Genomic DNA, 23,373 nt, shown 5'->3' with positions numbered 1-23,373 from the left:
AGAAAGAGATTAGCCAGGCATTCCCCACAGACAAAGTCGCCTGTCTCTTCAAAGTAGTGCACAAGTCTCTTCCAAGTCTCTTCCAAGTCTCTTCAAGTCACGGGGCGACTTTCTGGTCATGGTAGTGTGAACCGGCTCTAACTCCAAAATTGTTTGTTTGTTTTTTTTGTTGTTTTTTTCACTAATCTTCCTTTTTATTTTGTTAAAGCAACAAATGGAATAATGTGAAGGTTAGATAAAAGGCTTAGTGCAATATAAAACTCTATACATCAGACCAAAAAGAGGGACAACTAAGGAGGAAAGAGGTACAGAGTAGGGATGATCGAACTTTTGAAAAGTTCGGTTTGGCCAGAACACCCGAATTTCCCGAAAGTTCGTCCCGGATTTCAGAACCCCATTGAAATCAATGGGACCCGAACTTCGGTAATCAAAAAACACCATTTTGAAGCCCTAAACCCCAATAAATGCCCCTAAAAAGTGCCTAGGGTTCTGGGTCATGCCCCAGGGACTATTAATCACACAAAAAAAGTTCTTAAAAATTGTCATTTATTGAAAATTATTGAAAAAAAAATGAGATTTATTTGGATTTAGTGTCTGGGGGTCTAAAAAGTGTACCTGTGAAGTTTCAGCTCTGTAGCATGTCCAGAACCAGAAAAAAAGTTTGTATTAGAATTGCAGTAGAGCAGGATAGTGGCTTCGCTATTTTCACACCCGGCTTTTTGTTGCAGGCATTTTTTTTTTGTGGACGTTTTTGGAGGCAGGCATGACATCTGAACTTCTGTGTAGGGCTATATATATATATATACACACACACACACACATGTATGTATATATACACATATACAGGTGTGAAAGTAGCGGAACCCTATGCCTGCGCTAATGAAATAATTAACAGGCATAGGACTTCGCTCCTATCACACCTATATGTGTGTATGTGTATAAATACATATAAGTGTGTGTGTGTATATATACCCCTATACAGAAGTTCAGATGTTATGCCTGCCTCCAAAGACGCCCAAAAAATTCCCAAAAAAAACACCTGCAACAACACACCTGGGCGTTTTTGTAGCAGGCCTTTTTTTTGGGCGTCTTTGGAGGCAGGCATGACATCTGAACTTCTGTTCAGGGATGATCGAATGGTCGACCCGAACCGTTCGATTATCCCTAGTACAGAGGGATTTGGTTCCAAAAGAGGGACAGGCCCTCCAAATCAGGGGCAGTTGGGAGCTATGGTTAAAACTAATAATGGATATAAAAAGTGTCCTTTTTTTATGCCTAATCTGCACATCTTGTTGTGTTTCCCAATCAGGACTTGGAGGAGCACTGGGATATCTCACAGGTGCCATTGACTGGGGCTCAATGTTTCTCGGAAGGCTGTTGGGTTCTGAATTCCAAGTCATGTATTTCTTTGCAGCTTCAGTCTTCTTGGTGCTTCTCTTCATACACCTCTCTAGCATTCCGGAGGTTCCCCTAGTAGAAGATGGCAAATCTGAATCCAAGCCCCTCCTGACACACAATGGGCTAGGTGCATACGGCTCTATAGACAAAGCACAGAACAGCAGTTTAAAGATTATGGAGCCAAAACTAACATCTTTACCGCACATAGATGATGATGAAGAGGAAGACACAAAGGTAAGTTGTATAAATAACACCTTTCATATAAAAGCAGCCATGTTGACCGTTTTGTTTTTTAAATAACTTTTAAAAGGTACAGTCAACTCTGAAAAATGTTCTATTCAAACTCGCTAGGGGTAATATATCTTGTGCTGTTCTGCCAAGCTGTCATACCGTGGAGGTCCGCATTCTCTGACCAGTCCCGAATTTGAACTTGTGAAAAAATTGTGATGGCCCTAGTATAAAACAGAACTACTGTAAGTGTGTGTGTTTTAATTTTTATACAAACACTCTGAAATTGGAAGGTAAAAATAGTGCATGCATGCACACCTAAAATATTCTGTATGTATCTTGTGATTTCTCCAGAAATTCTCCAATCTGCTGCAGGCACAATGCAGGACCTGGGATTCTCAATGACCTCATGGGTTTATCTCTGCTGGCTGAACTGTCCAGAGGTCATTTATGATTTCCACAACTTCCTTTACAGAACAGTGTAGGCCCTCCCAGTCCTGCCCTTTTGTTCCCCTTTTTCATTTGTGGACAGCTGTATTTTTTTTCCAACACAAGTATAAGTAGGTATTTTCAAGATTTCTGGCAAAGAAGCAACCCTAACACCAAGAAGTTATTTAAACCCTATTTGGCCAAAGACCATGCTCATTTTGCAGAAATGTGCAAAATGGGAACTCTCAACTACACCCATCCCTATTGAGGAACACTATAAAAAAAACTCTAAATTTTCTTGATAAAATCTGATTTCTTTTATGTGGACATTCTGCTTTTGCTATGCTGTGTTTGTGGGATTGTTTTTGAGTTCATCTATTCATTGTCCTTGTTTTTAAGAGCTGGTGTATAACATTTTCCAGCTGCTAAGTCTCCTTGTCTAAACCTGAAATTTATCTATTTAGAGTTCAGATTCATTAGCGTAGAGGTGTAATATGTGTCAGTGAAGTGCATAGAAACATTTGGGATGGGAAGTTTCTAAAAACTTGTTTGCCTTTTGACATACAGCCAAGGCCTGTTTTGTTCTTCCAATGCTACAACTATGAATTACACAGTATAAAACATGCAGAGGAAGAATGGGAGAGAACTACTATGGACTTTTTAAGGCACTCCTTAGACATGGTTCCATAAAATCCTCAATTTCATTTGGTACAAATTTTCTATTAAATCAACAATGATACTTCATAGTAAAAACATGCAAAGAAACCCGTATATACAATCGGATTGCCTTCTCATTAGCTGTATGGACCTGTTACATGAATGGTATACATAACCACCAAACTACAGCTGGAGCACAATGCCAGAAGGCAATTTAAGTCCATCGGAGGCACAGAGACCCATCAATAGTACTCCTCTGGGGAACCTGTGTAGTGTGTGCCTTTTTGAAGTTTTGGATGGCATTTACCACCTTGGTGGTCTATTGCCTGGCTACCTACCCCCACTGTTGGTCTTAGGGTGGCAACCGTGAAGAATATTCTGTACTAACCCATATATCTGTACACTCCTGAGGAAGCGGAATAGAATCGGGATATAATAACAAGAAACAAGTCAAGTGGGACTGTCTGTCCTTAACTGCTTAATAAAATTGTGGAGTTTGGTAGTTATACCCTTCATGTAAGATGTTCAAATACTGGGTAATATGGCAAATGGGTTGTATATGTGGGTTTCTTTATATGTTTTTTCCTATTGTGTATCATTGTTGATTTTATGGAAAATTTGTACCAAATAAAAATTATGGCTAAAAGGTGCCTTAAAAGTATATACTAGTTCCTCCCTTTTTCTACATATTATTATATGATCTTGATCTAGCACCATACCTAGAGATGAAGAAGATCAATTCTACAGCAGAAGACCAAATTGCCCAAAAAAAAGTTTAATCATTTTCTATACCAGATAGGACCGTGTCTCCCAACCGATGGGGTTTAGAAACCTTATGATGTCTCTTATTCAACTTATGTTGGCATTCAGATACAACACAGGACATCTGCATTTAAAAAAATTATTTTAAACTCTTAAAATCCGCAGCTTTCGGTAAAAAAACAAAACAAAAAAAAAAACTAACTGGTGATGTTGATATGAAGTTCCTTGTTTATGCTCTTCTGTTACGGGATGACAACTATTTTTTAGTTGTGCTCCGCCTTCTCACATTCACTCCTGATGCCAACACATTGCACAGGCCTGGTCTACCACCACTATCAGGAAGCCAATCAAGAGCAATGATATGCACTCTGTGTTGGAGTAAGTGCATGTAGATGTGAAGTGGCTGAAAAACATTGTAGAATATCAGTAGAACTGAGATGCAAAAAGGGATGGAAAAAAGGTGAAAAAGTTTAAAATGAAAGCAAAAAACGATTTGTAGGTACAGTGCTTTAAGAACCAATTGTCGTCAAGTTGGGATATCCATTAAAAAAATCCCAGTTAAAGGCAACGTCTTCTGGGCTTTGACACAGCAGAAAAGATCCTACCTCTTTTTCATTTGGAAAATGAATCCTCAGTTTGTTTCCCGTTTGCTTCTATATCAGGTCAGTTTGTGTTTAGATCTTCTTCTTCTTCTTTTTTTTTGACGAGTTTTTGTACTTTCTCATTACATGTACAGATTCATTCTTGAACATGGTGGATTTTCATGTCTTTTTTTTTTTTTTAATTTTAAGTCTTTTACACATCTAACAAAATGCTTTATCTGGATTGACATTCATGTGCCCATTTTATGCAGTCCAAAGCTCTTTCCCCATTCTATTATCATTCAGTAGGTAAGGAAGTCTAGGCTAATCCTAAAATGACCAGTATTTACACAAATAGACTGCTTTACGTAACAGAAAAATTTGAAATAAACTATTTGCAGATAAAAGCCAAGTAGGATCCCATCTAACTGAAGGGATAAAATACTGCTCTGGGGGCTCATAACAGCCAGTCGAAGCCTAGCCATTGGTCACATGGATTTTTGTTGAAAGGAAGGGCCAACCAGTCACAAGCTCTATTTAAATTTTAATCCTCCTCTTTACAGAAGACCATAGGACCAATGCTAGGTAATAATGGTAATTTAACAGGCTAATGGAGCAGCATGTTTTCTATCAGATTTTAAGCATTTGGATTGATCTTTTTTTTTTTTTTTTTTTGCAAAATCAGTGCTGTAAGTACAGAAGGGGTTGACTTTGGCATCAATATATCCAGTGTCTTAAAAGGCAAGTACAGTATTATACAGATTAGGTCATGGGCATTAGGTTAGGGGTTATAGCTAGTGTTGGGGTTAGGTTTTAAAAAAGTCCCCACTTAGCATTTGTAATCCCTTGTTAGACCAGACAACATTTTCCAATGCTCAGTTGTTATTTTCCATAGCATTATGTAGCGTTATTTAATGGTTATTGGGTGACAAGAATGGAACAGAGTGTTTTTTCTTTTTTTTTTTTTGGTCTTTTTTTTCGGTTGCTGTAGACCACCCTCTTAGATGTCTTACCGGCATTAAGAAATGCCTTTCTGCACTCATGTTTTAAAGAAGGAGTTTTATTTCAGCTTGTGTAGACTTCTGTCAACTTAGATAAGTATGCCCCCTTTAATAGAAAAGGTGTGTTTGTCCACAGAGATTAGGCTCAATGAATGCAACTATAAAGTTCATTCAAAATATTTTTCTTTTAAAATGTATGCTTGAGAGCTTAATAAAAAAAAAAAAAAAAGTTTTTGCTAGAAAATGTTTTATGCAAAAGACTGAAGTTGTCAAACAAATCCGATTTCTTTATATGAGGAGGTAAGCAAAAAAAGGGGTGGCTGTGGATATAGAAAAATAGAGATAAATACAAAGTAATAACCGCGCTAATGGAAATTGCATAAAGCGGCAACTTCAAGTGTGACCACACCCTAAAAGAAATCTATATAACAAGTCGCGCTATTTTGATAATGATGGAAAATAAAGTCCATAAAAGTCCATATGTAGAAGGATCACAATATTCTGATTGGCTCCCTATGGGTATGTGCTTACCAGAAATGGTAAATATTAAGGCAGGTTCTCTATAATGTCTTGTCCCCTTGATAGCAGACTGGAACCAATAACCTTGTGTTGATTCAATGGTCGTTGAATCATGAAATAAATAAAAAAACGTAATAGCGTAAAACCCAACACAAATGATATTTAGTGACTTGAAACACCAAAGTGAGTGAAGTAAAAATGAGGTTGTGTAGGTAACCACCAATGTGAATGCTCAAAGGCAAACAATAACTAGTAATAAGACACCTGTAGGTACCCCTTACCAATAAAATTAAAACTAGTGCATAAAGAATAAGTGCTGTCCTTCACCAGCTGGAGTCGCCTCTTACCAAGCGAAGGAAAATTAAGCGCCAAAGTGTAAAGAAGTGATCTTAAATGAAAAAGGATCTTCTGTGTAAAGGACCTCCACCAGTTGAACTCGCCTCTTACCAGAATGATATAAATATAAAACCAAAATGCAGAAAACCAATCGATGGTGTCAAATAAATACGGTGCCAGCCTTCACCAGTAAGATTAGCCTCTTACCGAATGGAATTAGTCAAATCGCCTGTAGAGATATCAGACCTCATAAAGGAAACAGATGCAAAGTCCGACCCGAATGTCTCCAAGGAAAGCCAGGGTAATCACCACCATATAAAAGAAACAGCTTCCATAGTGTAAAACCGTTAAAATTTTATTATAAAATAAAGAGTAACACTCACAGTGAACGAGGAAGTACAGAGCATAAGTAGTAAGGGCCGCCGGCCGGACGGCTTCGCTCGTCCGCACTCCCAGGTCGCGATCAGATGACGTCAGTACGCCGTGTCCTTACAACGTTTCGTCACAGATGACGTTTTCCAATTTGGATATAGAAAACTGGCTAAAAGACTGTATTCAGAGAGTAGTCATTTAATCATTCATTCTTAGAATCCTCAAAGGTTTTTAGTGGTGTACCCCAAGGCTCAGTGGTGGGAAAATGATATAGAGTTTCAGATTAAAAGTACAATTTTTTTTATTTGCAGATGACACCAAGCTACTGTATGAAGTGGAATAACATCCTTACAGGAATTTTCCAACTCTTAGGCAAACTCAATGCACTATATAATTTGGCAACTGTGTGGCGAATGAGGTTTATTGTTGATAAATGTAAAGTTATGCACTTGGGGGCTAAAAACATGCATGCATCGTACATACTCTGAGTACAACTGGGGGAATCACTGGTGGAGAAGGATCTATTAGATCAGACTTATTATTAGCATGCAATTTCCAAACCTAGTGTAGCACAACCCTTGTGAGAGCTGTTGAGTTAGGGATTCCCATTGCTGCACAGCTACTCACTTAGCATTTCCTTTATCTACTTCAACACAGAAAATCAGTCCTTGGCTTCTTTTTTGTTTTTATTTAGGGAGTAATAACTTGGATGGGGTAGGGAAATTATGGGATGTCCAACTTTGAAAATATGCAAACCCAGAACAAGAGCTAACTTCCTCCCTACTTACACAGATCTTCTTATTTCTTCCTCCTGCACACATTTGGTTCCTTTGGTGCAGCACCGGCTGCTTACTCCTGGTGAAACTAACTGTATATTGCTAGTTTAGCAAAGGCCCATACCAGGTGAGAACTCTATCCCGTGACAAAAGTAGCACAAATGGAGTGAACGGCATAACCTCTCTCCTTCCCTGTGGCCACTGAATCCCAGTTCCACTTGCCTGTTGAATGCTAGCCCACCTGGCTGCCACCAGCAATGCCTGGCTGCTCTCCCTCCCAGTCCTCCTGGCTGACTCACTGCACCAGTCCTGCCTGACTGGCACACATATATGGACATTTCCCAGAGCAAGGTTAGATGAAGACTTGGCATACTGTGGTCTTCAAGAGAGCACTGTTACAGCTGACAGTCTCTCTCCTTGTTTTGTCCCTGCACCATGCCAATCTACTCACTGTCTCTACTGGCTCCTTTCTGCTGCCTTTCTGGTATGAATCCCACCAACTGCCTCCTGTGGTGGGATCCTTCCACACCAGCTTTCCTGAGCTTCCAGCCCGAGGCTCATCCCCCTTTCCCCAGTAAGGAGTCCCTCGAGGGCCACCAACAACCTACCTCAGCACTGCTTCTCCATTTTCCATTAATATCATCATGCTTTTGGATTTACTTTATGGATTTACTTTTATGGACTCACAATTTCTGTGGACTTGATTGATTCAGTTATTTCACATATGTGTTTTTGATCAAGTTAGCACTATTAGTCATTATTATAGGGCTGCAACCTTTATTTTATTACGTTGGTGTTTGTATATTCACACTGTTTGCATGCTGCTGCTGTTGTTTTTTGAATATTAAGGCTCTGACATATTAATGTTTTTTTACATCTTCCACCCGACTTCCCTGCTGACATGGCCCTTGTCCACCTATGGGGTTTCCCAGCCCCCTGCCAGGCCTATTCCTGGAAATTGGGCCCATACATATTCATGACAGCCTCTCCTAGCCTCCACCCACCAATTCCAGAACATTCTCCAACGTTCTAGAAGGTGGGGGCAACAAAGATATCTGCTAGGGTTAGTCTTCCAGCCCTAAATGCCTGTAACCCTGACCCAATTAGACTCACAATGTTAATAGAGTATAGTTTACTTTCATTAGCAGCACACACTAGAAGGTAGCAAAATACTTTTTGTATTAGAAGCGGTATAGACTTCAGATAGGGACATTTTGGTTGCCCCTGTACAAATTATTAGTGAGACCTCATCTGTAATAAATTCAGTTTGGGGCACCAGTTTTGCAAAAAGCATATCTGAGAAGGGCAATCAATGATGAGAGGCATGGAGGAGCTCAGCTATGAGGATGGATTAGAACAGGGATCCTCAAACTACGGCCCTCCAGCTGTTGCGGAACTACACATCCCATGAGGCATTGTAAAACTCTGACATTCACAGACATGAATAGGCATGATGGGATTGTAGTTCCTGAACAGCAGAGGGCCATAGTTTGAAGACCCTTGGATTAGAGGATCTGAATTCTCTTGGGAAGAGGAGATTAAGGGGGGAATACGATCACCGTGTATAAATACGTAAGTGGTCCATATAGTGAACTTGGTGTGGAGTCTTCACTTTCATGTAATACAAAGGACAAGGGGGCACTCTTTTCACCTGGAGGAAAAGATTTAGGCTGGATACTTCCTATACAATTTTTTCTTTGGATTTTTTCCTTCCGATTTACCAAAACCATATAATATGAGGTCAACCCTAAACACTTTCATTTTGTATGCAGTCAGGCAGGCCCTTGTACTACATAGTTGAAGGTAAATCTAAAGGAAATCTAACAACAAAAGTTGTATAGTGTGTATCCAGCCTAATGCCCCGTACACACGTGCAGATTATCTGAAGACTTTTGTCTGCAGACTTACCAAAACCATATAATATGAGGTCAAACATAAACACTTTCAATTTATATGCAATCCGGCAGGCCCTTGCACTACATAGAAAAGGTAAATCTGAAGACAAAAGTCTTCAGATAATCTGCACGTGTGTACGGGGCATTAGACTTCACATACGGAAAGGCTCCTTCACAGTAAGCGCTGTGAAAGAACTTGTTCTGGCCAAAAAGAATGTGCATTCCTAAATGCACACAATACAGATATCATTTATAGGTAATAATACTAGGGGTTGTTGATCCAGGGAATATCTGACTTCCTGAGGATCAGAAAGATGTTTTATTTTCCCCACTGGAGAGAATTGGATCATGCTTTTATTGGGGACTTTATTCCTTTCTTCCTTTAGCGTTGTGTATATGGAGGTCTTCTTTTTTTTTTTTGCCATTGGTTGAACTAGGTGGACTAGTGTCTTTATGTAACCTGAATTACTATGCAGTTTATAACATTTGGGATTTTTAATGGTGATTTTGTCAGAGGTGAAATCATATGCACACTTAAAAAGTGTAAGCCAAGCCCTCCAGGGTATGGCTGAAGGGGATTAGTGATTTAGCTGCAGTTGAGCTGTCTTTTACAGCAGTTTTTCTTACTGCTACTCTACCAGTGAAGCACATATGTAGAAAGATTTAAAAAAAACACTCTCCCCCCCCCCCCCCCCCCCAAAAAAAAAAACTTCCTAAAGTCTTAATGCTCACCTCCCCTGTCACATTCCCTGTTTCCCCACTGTACTCTGTGGTTCATTCCACCAGCTCCTTCATCACTGCTGTGTCCTGTAGTGGCATAGACGCAGGAGGGTGGAACCATTAAGTGCAAGAGGGGAATCTTACACACTCATAAGCATTGGATTCTGCAGATTCTTTGAGCAACAGTCCCCATTGTTTACATGGAGAGCACTGCATATTTTTTGCATTTGGGAACTTCTTTTTTAGAAATTAATTTAGTGGGAGTGACTTTAATGTCTCCAAAAAAGATTAATTTTATGTGCACACAGAAGAACCTTCCTTTTTAACGACAGTTAAATATTAAAAGACCTTTTTCATTATTTTTATACCAGGGGCTACATATAATTCACTTGTTTTGCACAGAGTAGTTTTAGTTCTCAGCCTTGAACACAATCAAAACATTTTTCTTTCATTGTTCAGTTAGGGACATATTTGGCTTATTTTTGGGTATGCGATTCCTTAAGGAGTTTATAGTTCAGTTTTAGCCATAATCCCTAAATATCTTTGAAGAAAGAGGTTTGGTGCCTCGAGTCAAGGTTTGTGGGACTTTAAAGGGGCTAATATACACAAAAGTATTCTAAGTATAAATATAATATTTATTTCAAAATAACATAAAAGAAATTATCATACATTTCTGGTTTAGCAGAACATATGTTACATGTGATGTATGGGCTAAGAACCCATAGGTGAGAGTGAAGGAGAATAGTATGAAAAAAGTGACATGGTGGAAATGTGACATTAGTCTCTCTCTTGTGGTCTAAACGTCTATGGTTGGCGTTGGATCTTTGTTTTGAGAGAGTATTTGGATTCCTACGCGTTTCGGCGGGGGGCCTTTGTCAAGGAAAAATGTCAACCATCTCTGCAAGATATGTGAAATGGTAGTAAGGGTATTTAGTTTTTTGACCATCCTGAGACATTTGTTTCATGGTAGGTCATGTGATACATACTTAGATAGAGAATTGCCTGGGCCTGCTTGTGGTCCTCCGGTCCTCATATGAATCAACAGGATAAAGCTACTGGGATGTATAAGGTGGCGGTGTTAGTATACGTTTGTATGTTTATAGTACATGTGCCAGTGGTATTGGTTATGTACTTACTGGTTAAGTATATTCTCTAGACCAGTTGAGGGAAGAAGGTATTGGATCAACCCGTATTAGGTCAGGTCTGTATATGGAAGGGAGTATTTGGTTAAATATTTAAGAACAATATTTACTTTTATATGTTCCATATTGTTTTAGTACTTACTTTGTGACATAGGATTATATAAGCAATATTGGTTCCAGCATTTGTCCACTAGGTGGCGTGTTGTCCCGACTGGTCTTGTAATGCTATACAGTTCCAGTGGTCTCCACTGTGGGGTGCTGGTCCAACTGTTCCTGTTCTAAATATAGTGAACAGGAAAAGTCTTGTCAAAAGTGTATTCCAGTATAAAGATACCATCAGTGCATCTTTTGCACTATGGTATACTTACAGTTTTGTCCTTTGGTTAAGGGGGAAGAAGGGTGGAAGGTCCGAGTAGCGTGGTCCGAGCGTCCTCACCGTCCCTCAGCTCGAGGGAAGTGACGCCCTGTTTGAGATTCCCGGCCTTTTATATCGTTCACGCATGCGCAATAGACGCATGCTTGTGTAACAGAAGATCCTTGCCGGATGACGCGTCGCGGGTGCGCGCGCATCCTGTCTTCAATCTGAACGGTACATTTCATGCGGCCGCCGACACAGGGGGCGGAGTTTGGGTCCCAATTCAGGGTCCTATTGGCAGAGGATGGTAGAAGGTCTGCTTAACTCCTTGTTCCCCGGTCTTGATCACCGGGGTTACCTGTGCCGGATGAGGTTTATTTGGGGGAGAAAACAAGCAGGCTTTTAAATTTTCAGGCGATGTATAGCAATTAGTGAATTGATTTATTCTAAATAACGTGCCATTTGGAAGCCAATTTTAGGCTTTTTTGAAAACATCCAAACGGGAGAACGCCATTTAGGTTATATATAATAGAAATAAGTATAGATAAAAATAAATAATAAAAAAATAGGTTATTTATTTTATTTATTTTGAGCAGCAATTAGTATAGAGCTGTTCATGTGTGATATGGATGAAACATGAAGTTCTTGATTTTGGTCAGGGAATGTTCGATCCCAGCAGGGTGTTTTTAGATGTAATATCGGAAAGTTCCGAAAGGGGATAGTGTTTTTCAAGGTAGGTTGTCCTCCATGTGTGGAGGGGGGTTTTTTTGAAAAATAAATATCTGACGTTAGGTCTTTTGTTACTGTGCCTCAATCTGTTTTCCCAGATACAAAGCCCTCCAAAAAGGGGCGGTAGCTGACATTTTCATTCAGGCCCGGTGGGTGGGCTGCATTTAGTTTCTTTATCCAGCGAAGTTCCATCTGGAGGAGCACTTTATTCCAATCCCCCCCTCTGGGGGGGATATGAATCCTGTCCAGTATGGAGAATTGGACTTTGGACATATGGTTTTTGTGATGATTGGCCACATGGCGGCCTAATGGTAAATAAAAGTTGCTTATGGACATACTTTGTAAGTGCTGGTTAACTCTTATGCCGAACTCTTGTCGCGTTTTCCCTACGTAGAAGCTGCCACATTCGCACTCCATAAGGTAGACCACCCCTTTGGTCTTGCAGTTTGCAAAATGTTTTGGGGTGAACTGGTCTCCGTTTGGTAGTGTCTTATATGTGGATTTTTTGATAACTGAACATTGTGCGCATGATCCGCATGGGAAAGTGCCTTTAGTCTGGCAAGGATCCTTTTTGGTTTTAAACTCGCTGTGAACCAGTGTTTCTTGTAGTGAGGTTGTTTTCCGGTAGGTAACAAGTGGTTTTTCTGTTACCAATTCTTTTATATTGGGGTCTTCGGTCAATATAGACCAATTTTTTTGTAGTATTTTTTTTAATTGTTTATGTTCATTGGAAAATCGTAAAATCAACCTTGTTGGTTGTTCCGTTTTGGCCTTAGGGGCATGTTTCTTGAAGAGGATGTCCTGTCTGTTTTTTTCCTGGACTTTGTTAAATGCCTTTCTGAGGCACGTTTTAGTATATCCTCGTTCCTGTAGTCTCAAATTTAAGTCATATGCTTCCTTTTTGTAGTCCATTTCTTTTGTGCAGTTCCTTTTTAGTCTCAGGAACTGACTATAGGGGATTGATTTTTTTAGAGATTCCGGATGAAAACTGGTGGCATGTAATATTGTGTTTCCTGCCGTTTCTTTTCTATAAAGTGTTGACATCACGTTCCCTTGGTTGTCCTTATAGATGTATGTGTCTAAAAATGGAATTTTGGTTTTATGAAAAGACATGGTAAAGAACATGTTATGGTTGTTTTTGTTCATTTTTTCAAGGCATTTTTTCAAGAGATCTTCAGGTCCATTCCAGATTACTAGGATGTCATCCAGGTATCTTTGCCACAAGAGGATGTTTTCTGTGTATTCTGAGTTTTCTTCTGCTGTCAAAAATTCGTTTTCCCAGTCACCGAGGTATATGTTGGCGTAGGCAGGTGCACAACTTGTGCCCATGGCAACTCCGCAGACCTGAAGGTAATAATTTCCACCGAAAGAGAATGTGTTGTGGTTCAATATAAATTTTAGCATGTTCAAGATAAATTGGTTAAACTTCCTGTCGCGGTTGCTCTGTTGGTTAAGAGTTTTTTCTACGGTTTTTAAGCCGTGTGAGTGAGGAATATTATTATATAAAGCCTCTACATCTATGGTAACCAGTAATGCGTCTTTTGGAACTGTGAGGCCTTCCAGGATCTGTAGCAGGTGTACCGTATCCTTTGTGTATGATGTCAGTTGGGTCACATGCGGTCTTAAGTAGTTGTCTATGACTTGACTTGCCTTCTCCGTAATATTCCCGTTCCCCGAGATTATGGGTCTGCCGGGTGGGTCTGTTGGATTCTTATGGATTTTTGGCAGTGAGTAGAAGGTTGGGGTTCTCGGATGTTTTGTTCTAATGAATTCCCAGAGGGGTTGAGATATAGCCTTGTCATTATACGCGCTGTCTACTAGTTGGTAAAATTCCTCCTTGTAGTTCCCTATCATGAGAGGTGAGATGGCTTTATAGCATTTTTTGTTTTCCAATATTTGCATACACATATATTCATAGTGGTCGTTGTCCATCACGACGACGTTTCCTCCCTTGTCTGAGGGTTTGATAGTGATATTTTCAATCTCTTTTAATTCTTGTAATGCTCTCTTTTGTGCGCGATTTAAGTTGGTTGTTCGGGTGTTTTTTTGTATTTTTTCGACGTCTTTTGACATTTGCCTGACAAATAGCGCGATGGTAGGGTTTGTACTTAGTGGTGGGAATTTGTGTGACTTTTTCCGGAACATGTCAGTTGTTGCGGCTTCCTCTATTTCATCCTCACTATCTGTGGGTTCATCATTTTCTTCAGAGTCACTCAGGCCTCCTTCTTCCAGTAATAAGTTTAGGTCTCGGATGGCTCGAAATTCCGCGGCCGTCAGTGGTGTGGGTTGTTCCTGGGTTATTGGTTTTTTCTGGTGCAGGAATTTCAATAATAGATTCCGTGCGAATAAGTTAATATCCTTTATAGCCTCAAAAGTATCCATAGTTTTATTGGGGCAAAAAGACAGTCCTAGTGATAGTACCTTTTTCTGTTCCGGTGTTAGGTTGTAGGAGGAGAGGTTGATCACGTTCAGTCCCTCGGTTCCTCTGGTTGTTGCTCCTGTTGTGCCTGTGTTAATGGTGGTTTGGTTTTGGTTTTGGTTTTTTCTCGGGCTAAAAAAGGCCCCTTTTGGGGTTGTTTTGGATTTTCATCCCTGTTTTTCTGGGATCTTGTGAAGATCTGGTAGTTGGTGGGTCTGCTGGTTGTGGGTACTTCAATAATTTCTTGTTCTTGGGTATCAAATTCCCCTGGTTCGTTATGTGTTCCCCATTCTCTTCTATCATAGTTCCTTTGCGAGTTTTGTTGATAATTTTTTGTTGTTTGGTTCCTACCTCTGCCTCTGTTGGTATCGGTCCCAGAGTTGTAGGATGATGAATCCGTAGAGTAGTTGGGGTTTTTTGTTGTTTTGTTCCTGTTTCTGTTTGCTCTTGATGTATTTGACCATCTATATGCTCTTCCTTGGGTAAATGCGTTTTTGTCTCGCCAGTATTTTCTTTCCTTTTTTTGTAGTATTTCTTTTCCATATTCCTCTAGGTGTGTCTTAAGTTTGGTTTCCTGTTCGCTATATAGTGGTGCGTTTTTAAGGGGGGTGAGTAATTCATATACTGATTTTATTTCCTCATCTAGGTTTTTAATTTGTCTCCGGTATTCCTCCTGTAGTAATATCATGAGGTTTTTGGAGCATTCATTTAAAGTATTTTCCCATTCTTTCTTCATCTGTTCAGTTATGTGGTCCATAGTTGGGAAAATTTGAATGCGTAGTCCAGCTGGGTTTATTTTTTCCTTTATGTATCTGTTAAAACTTTGGATATGCCAGTATAGTGCAGATTTTCTTACCAGGTGTTTCCTGAGGTTTGAAAATAATGCTAGTACGTCTGAGTCCATTTGTTCTTTCTCTTGAAATTTATCCTGAATCCCCTGCATTAGGGAGTCCCATTCCGTGCCCATCAGTTCCTCCATGTTTGTCTCCATCACACATGCACAAGTACTTACCAGGTCAATATTTTTTGGCCTGTATAGTAGTTATTATTTGGGGGTCAAATCCCTTCGTCACTCCTGTTACAGTTATATGCCGAACTGGAGGAAGGGTTTTTATTTGTACCCTTTAATATATTAGTTTTTCCTATGCCTTGCTGGTCAGCATAGGAGGGGAAAAAAGGGTCGTTTTTTTCTCCTTTGGGGAATCTGTGAGGCAGTGGGTGTGTTTTCCACCCGGGACAGAATTTTTGGGTATGCGATTCCTTAAGGAGTTTATAGTTCAGTTTTAGCCATAATCCCTAAATATCTTTGAAGAAAGAGGTTTGGTGCCTCGAGTCAAGGTTTGTGGGACTTTAAAGGGGCTAATATACACAAAAGTATTCTAAGTATAAATATAATATTTATTTCAAAATAACATAAAAGAAATTATCATACATTTCTGGTTTAGCAGAACATATGTTACATGTGATGTATGGGCTAAGAACCCATAGGTGAGAGTGAAGGAGAATAGTATGAAAAAAGTGACATGGTGGAAATGTGACATTAGTCTCTCTCTTGTGGTCTAAACGTCTATGGTTGGCGTTGGATCTTTGTTTTGAGAGAGTATTTGGATTCCTACGCGTTTCGGCGGGGGGCCTTTGTCAAGGAAAAATGTCAACCATCTCTGCAAGATATGTGAAATGGTAGTAAGGGTATTTAGTTTTTTGACCATCCTGAGACATTTGTTTCATGGTAGGTCATGTGATACATACTTAGATAGAGAATTGCCTGGGCCTGCTTGTGGTCCTCCGGTCCTCATATGAATCAACAGGATAAAGCTACTGGGATGTAAAAAAATAAAAAATAACCTATTTTTTTATTATTTATTTTTATCTATACTTATTTCTATTATATATAACCTAAATGGCGTTCTCCCGTTTGGATGTTTTCAAAAAAGCCTAAAATTGGCTTCCAAATGGCACGTTATTTAGAATAAATCAATTCACTAATTGCTATACATCGCCTGAAAATTTAAAAGCCTGCTTGTTTTCTCCCCCAAATAAACCTCATCCGGCACAGGTAACCCCGGTGATCAAGACCGGGGAACAAGGAGTTAAGCAGACCTTCTACCATCCTCTGCCAATAGGACCCTGAATTGGGACCCAAACTCCGCCCCCTGTGTCGGCGGCCGCATGAAATGTACCGTTCAGATTGAAGACAGGATGCGCGCGCACCCGCGACGCGTCATCCGGCAAGGATCTTCTGTTACACAAGCATGCGTCTATTGCGCATGCGTGAACGATATAAAAGGCCGGGAATCTCAAACAGGGCGTCACTTCCCTCGAGCTGAGGGACGGTGAGGACGCTCGGACCACGCTACTCGGACCTTCCACCCTTCTTCCCCCTTAACCAAAGGACAAAACTGTAAGTATACCATAGTGCAAAAGATGCACTGATGGTATCTTTATACTGGAATACACTTTTGACAAGACTTTTCCTGTTCACTATATTTAGAACAGGAACAGTTGGACCAGCACCCCACAGTGGAGACCACTGGAACTGTATAGCATTACAAGACCAGTCGGGACAACACGCCACCTAGTGGACAAATGCTGGAACCAATATTGCTTATATAATCCTATGTCACAAAGTAAGTACTAAAACAATATGGAACATATAAAAGTAAATATTGTTCTTAAATATTTAACCAAATACTCCCTTCCATATACAGACCTGACCTAATACGGGTTGATCCAATACCTTCTTCCCTCAACTGGTCTAGAGAATATACTTAACCAGTAAGTACATAACCAATACCACTGGCACATGTACTATAAACATACAAACGTATACTAACACCGCCACCTTATACATCCCAGTAGCTTTATCCTGTTGATTCATATGAGGACCGGAGGACCACAAGCAGGCCCAGGCAATTCTCTATCTAAGTATGTATCACATGACCTACCATGAAACAAATGTCTCAGGATGGTCAAAAAACTAAATACCCTTACTACCATTTCACATATCTTGCAGAGATGGTTGACATTTTTCCTTGACAAAGGCCCCCCGCCGAAACGCGTAGGAATCCAAATACTCTCTCAAAACAAAGATCCAACGCCAACCATAGACGTTTAGACCACAAGAGAGAGACTAATGTCACATTTCCACCATGTCACTTTTTTCATACTATTCTCCTTCACTCTCACCTATGGGTTCTTAGCCCATACATCACATGTAACATATGTTCTGCTAAACCAGAAATGTATGATAATTTCTTTTATGTTATTTTGAAATAAATATTATATTTATACTTAGAATACTTTTGTGTATATTAGCCCCTTTAAAGTCCCACAAACCTTGACTCGAGGCACCAAACCTCTTTCTTCAAAGATATTTAGGGATTATGGCTAAAACTGAACTATAAACTCCTTAAGGAATCGCATACCCAAAAATTCTGTCCCGGGTGGAAAACACACCCACTGCCTCACAGATTCCCCAAAGGAGAAAAAAACGACCCTTTTTTCCCCTCCTATGCTGACCAGCAAGGCATAGGAAAAACTAATATATTAAAGGGTACAAATAAAAACCCTTCCTCCAGTTCGGCATATAACTGTAACAGGAGTGACGAAGGGATTTGACCCCCAAATAATAACTACTATACAGGCCAAAAAATATTGACCTGGTAAGTACTTGTGCATGTGTGATGGAGACAAACATGGAGGAACTGATGGGCACGGAATGGGACTCCCTAATGCAGGGGATTCAGGATAAATTTCAAGAGAAAGAACAAATGGACTCAGACGTACTAGCATTATTTTCAAACCTCAGGAAACACCTGGTAAGAAAATCTGCACTATACTGGCATATCCAAAGTTTTAACAGATACATAAAGGAAAAAATAAACCCAGCTGGACTACGCATTCAAATTTTCCCAACTATGGACCACATAACTGAACAGATGAAGAAAGAATGGGAAAATACTTTAAATGAATGCTCCAAAAACCTCATGATATTACTACAGGAGGAATACCGGAGACAAATTAAAAACCTAGATGAGGAAATAAAATCAGTATATGAATTACTCACCCCCCTTAAAAACGCACCACTATATAGCGAACAGGAAACCAAACTTAAGACACACCTAGAGGAATATGGAAAAGAAATACTACAAAAAAAGGAAAGAAAATACTGGCGAGACAAAAACGCATTTACCCAAGGAAGAGCATATAGATGGTCAAATACATCAAGAGCAAACAGAAACAGGAACAAAACAACAAAAAACCCCAACTACTCTACGGATTCATCATCCTACAACTCTGGGACCGATACCAACAGAGGCAGAGGTAGGAACCAAACAACAAAAAATTATCAACAAAACTCGCAAAGGAACTATGATAGAAGAGAATGGGGAACACATAACGAACCAGGGGAATTTGATACCCAAGAACAAGAAATTATTGAAGTACCCACAACCAGCAGACCCACCAACTACCAGATCTTCACAAGATCCCAGAAAAACAGGGATGAAAATCCAAAACAACCCCAAAAGGGGCCTTTTTTAGCCCGAGAAAAAACCAAAACCAAAACCAAACCACCATTAACACAGGCACAACAGGAGCAACAACCAGAGGAACCGAGGGACTGAACGTGATCAACCTCTCCTCCTACAACCTAACACCGGAACAGAAAAAGGTACTATCACTAGGACTGTCTTTTTGCCCCAATAAAACTATGGATACTTTTGAGGCTATAAAGGATATTAACTTATTCGCACGGAATCTATTATTGAAATTCCTGCACCAGAAAAAACCAATAACCCAGGAACAACCCACACCACTGACGGCCGCGGAATTTCGAGCCATCCGAGACCTAAACTTATTACTGGAAGAAGGAGGCCTGAGTGACTCTGAAGAAAATGATGAACCCACAGATAGTGAGGATGAAATAGAGGAAGCCGCAACAACTGACATGTTCCGGAAAAAGTCACACAAATTCCCACCACTAAGTACAAACCCTACCATCGCGCTATTTGTCAGGCAAATGTCAAAAGACGTCGAAAAAATACAAAAAAACACCCGAACAACCAACTTAAATCGCGCACAAAAGAGAGCATTACAAGAATTAAAAGAGATTGAAAATATCACTATCAAACCCTCAGACAAGGGAGGAAACGTCGTCGTGATGGACAACGACCACTATGAATATATGTGTATGCAAATATTGGAAAACAAAAAATGCTATAAAGCCATCTCACCTCTCATGATAGGGAACTACAAGGAGGAATTTTACCAACTAGTAGACAGCGCGTATAATGACAAGGCTATATCTCAACCCCTCTGGGAATTCATTAGAACAAAACATCCGAGAACCCCAACCTTCTACTCACTGCCAAAAATCCATAAGAATCCAACAGACCCACCCGGCAGACCCATAATCTCGGGGAACGGGAATATTACGGAGAAGGCAAGTCAAGTCATAGACAACTACTTAAGACCGCATGTGACCCAACTGACATCATACACAAAGGATACGGTACACCTGCTACAGATCCTGGAAGGCCTCACAGTTCCAAAAGACGCATTACTGGTTACCATAGATGTAGAGGCTTTATATAATAATATTCCTCACTCACACGGCTTAAAAACCGTAGAAAAAACTCTTAACCAACAGAGCAACCGCGACAGGAAGTTTAACCAATTTATCTTGAACATGCTAAAATTTATATTGAACCACAACACATTCTCTTTCGGTGGAAATTATTACCTTCAGGTCTGCGGAGTTGCCATGGGCACAAGTTGTGCACCTGCCTACGCCAACATATACCTCGGTGACTGGGAAAACGAATTTTTGACAGCAGAAGAAAACTCAGAATACACAGAAAACATCCTCTTGTGGCAAAGATACCTGGATGACATCCTAGTAATCTGGAATGGACCTGAAGATCTCTTGAAAAAATGCCTTGAAAAAATGAACAAAAACAACCATAACATGTTCTTTACCATGTCTTTTCATAAAACCAAAATTCCATTTTTAGACACATACATCTATAAGGACAACCAAGGGAACGTGATGTCAACACTTTATAGAAAAGAAACGGCAGGAAACACAATATTACATGCCACCAGTTTTCATCCGGAATCTCTAAAAAAATCAATCCCCTATAGTCAGTTCCTGAGACTAAAAAGGAACTGCACAAAAGAAATGGACTACAAAAAGGAAGCATATGACTTAAATTTGAGACTACAGGAACGAGGATATACTAAAACGTGCCTCAGAAAGGCATTTAACAAAGTCCAGGAAAAAAACAGACAGGACATCCTCTTCAAGAAACATGCCCCTAAGGCCAAAACGGAACAACCAACAAGGTTGATTTTACGATTTTCCAATGAACATAAACAATTAAAAAAAATACTACAAAAAAATTGGTCTATATTGACCGAAGACCCCAATATAAAAGAATTGGTAACAGAAAAACCACTTGTTACCTACCGGAAAACAACCTCACTACAAGAAACACTGGTTCACAGCGAGTTTAAAACCAAAAAGGATCCTTGCCAGACTAAAGGCACTTTCCCATGCGGATCATGCGCACAATGTTCAGTTATCAAAAAATCCACATATAAGACACTACCAAACGGAGACCAGTTCACCCCAAAACATTTTGCAAACTGCAAGACCAAAGGGGTGGTCTACCTTATGGAGTGCGAATGTGGCAGCTTCTACGTAGGGAAAACGCGACAAGAGTTCGGCATAAGAGTTAACCAGCACTTACAAAGTATGTCCATAAGCAACTTTTATTTACCATTAGGCCGCCATGTGGCCAATCATCACAAAAACCATATGTCCAAAGTCCAATTCTCCATACTGGACAGGATTCATATCCCCCCCCAGAGGGGGGGATTGGAATAAAGTGCTCCTCCAGATGGAACTTCGCTGGATAAAGAAACTAAATGCAGCCCACCCACCGGGCCTGAATGAAAATGTCAGCTACCGCCCCTTTTTGGAGGGCTTTGTATCTGGGAAAACAGATTGAGGCACAGTAACAAAAGACCTAACGTCAGATATTTATTTTTCAAAAAAACCCCCCTCCACACATGGAGGACAACCTACCTTGAAAAACACTATCCCCTTTCGGAACTTTCCGATATTACATCTAAAAACACCCTGCTGGGATCGAACATTCCCTGACCAAAATCAAGAACTTCATGTTTCATCCATATCACACATGAACAGCTCTATACTAATTGCTGCTCAAAATAAATAAAATAAATAACCTATTTTTTTATTATTTATTTTTATCTATACTTATTTCTATTATATATAACCTAAATGGCGTTCTCCCGTTTGGATGTTTTCAAAAAAGCCTAAAATTGGCTTCCAAATGGCACGTTATTTAGAATAAATCAATTCACTAATTGCTATACATCGCCTGAAAATTTAAAAGCCTGCTTGTTTTCTCCCCCAAATAAACCTCATCCGGCACAGGTAACCCCGGTGATCAAGACCGGGGAACAAGGAGTTAAGCAGACCTTCTACCATCCTCTGCCAATAGGACCCTGAATTGGGACCCAAACTCCGCCCCCTGTGTCGGCGGCCGCATGAAATGTACCGTTCAGATTGAAGACAGGATGCGCGCGCACCCGCGACGCGTCATCCGGCAAGGATCTTCTGTTACACAAGCATGCGTCTATTGCGCATGCGTGAACGATATAAAAGGCCGGGAATCTCAAACAGGGCGTCACTTCCCTCGAGCTGAGGGACGGTGAGGACGCTCGGACCACGCTACTCGGACCTTCCACCCTTCTTCCCCCTTAACCAAAGGACAAAACTGTAAGTATACCATAGTGCAAAAGATGCACTGATGGTATCTTTATACTGGAATACACTTTTGACAAGACTTTTCCTGTTCACTATATTTAGAACAGGAACAGTTGGACCAGCACCCCACAGTGGAGACCACTGGAACTGTATAGCATTACAAGACCAGTCGGGACAACACGCCACCTAGTGGACAAATGCTGGAACCAATATTGCTTATATAATCCTATGTCACAAAGTAAGTACTAAAACAATATGGAACATATAAAAGTAAATATTGTTCTTAAATATTTAACCAAATACTCCCTTCCATATACAGACCTGACCTAATACGGGTTGATCCAATACCTTCTTCCCTCAACTGGTCTAGAGAATATACTTAACCAGTAAGTACATAACCAATACCACTGGCACATGTACTATAAACATACAAACGTATACTAACACCGCCACCTTATACATCCCAGTAGCTTTATCCTGTTGATTCATATGAGGACCGGAGGACCACAAGCAGGCCCAGGCAATTCTCTATCTAAGTATGTATCACATGACCTACCATGAAACAAATGTCTCAGGATGGTCAAAAAACTAAATACCCTTACTACCATTTCACATATCTTGCAGAGATGGTTGACATTTTTCCTTGACAAAGGCCCCCCGCCGAAACGCGTAGGAATCCAAATACTCTCTCAAAACAAAGATCCAACGCCAACCATAGACGTTTAGACCACAAGAGAGAGACTAATGTCACATTTCCACCATGTCACTTTTTTCATACTATTCTCCTTCACTCTCACCTATGGGTTCTTAGCCCATACATCACATGTAACATATGTTCTGCTAAACCAGAAATGTATGATAATTTCTTTTATGTTATTTTGAAATAAATATTATATTTATACTTAGAATACTTTTGTGTATATTAGCCCCTTTAAAGTCCCACAAACCTTGACTCGAGGCACCAAACCTCTTTCTTCAAACATATTTGGCTTATAGCCAGTTCCCAATGCAGTTACGTTGCAAAATATCTTTTTTCTTTTTTATTCTCAAAATTGTATTAATAACTATGCACTAAAACTGTGTGGAATAGCTAATCCAAGGTCGCATATCACACATACCTTTCTTCTTTCCCATGCCCTTCAAATAATCATAATAAAAAATAGCTCTCTCAGGTGTTCTATACATAAGACAAAGTGAAACATTAATAGCCAAATCTGCCACTGGGTAAAGAAGCCACATTTTATTAAAGTCCATTT

The 23,373-nt window shown here is 40.0% G+C and overlaps 1 protein-coding gene across 1 annotated transcript in view; it reads left to right on the top strand.

Annotated features, from left to right (window-relative positions):
* SLC45A2 (solute carrier family 45 member 2) overlaps positions 1 to 23,373 on the top strand; it is a 293,633-nt gene that overhangs the window by 74,718 nt on the left and 195,542 nt on the right. Inside the window, exon 3 of the mRNA XM_082243204.1 lies at positions 1,310 to 1,632. Within this exon, the coding sequence (XP_082099330.1) occupies positions 1,310 to 1,632 (323 nt within the window). The remainder of the gene's footprint in view (positions 1 to 1,309; positions 1,633 to 23,373) is intronic.

This window comes from Pelophylax lessonae (assembly GCF_965119305.1).
Source record: "Pelophylax lessonae genome assembly, chromosome: 1".
Lineage (NCBI taxonomy): Eukaryota > Metazoa > Chordata > Amphibia > Anura > Ranidae > Pelophylax > Pelophylax lessonae.
The sequence above is the reverse complement of the archived record's forward strand: the minus strand, read 5'-3'. Positions and strand labels throughout refer to the sequence as shown.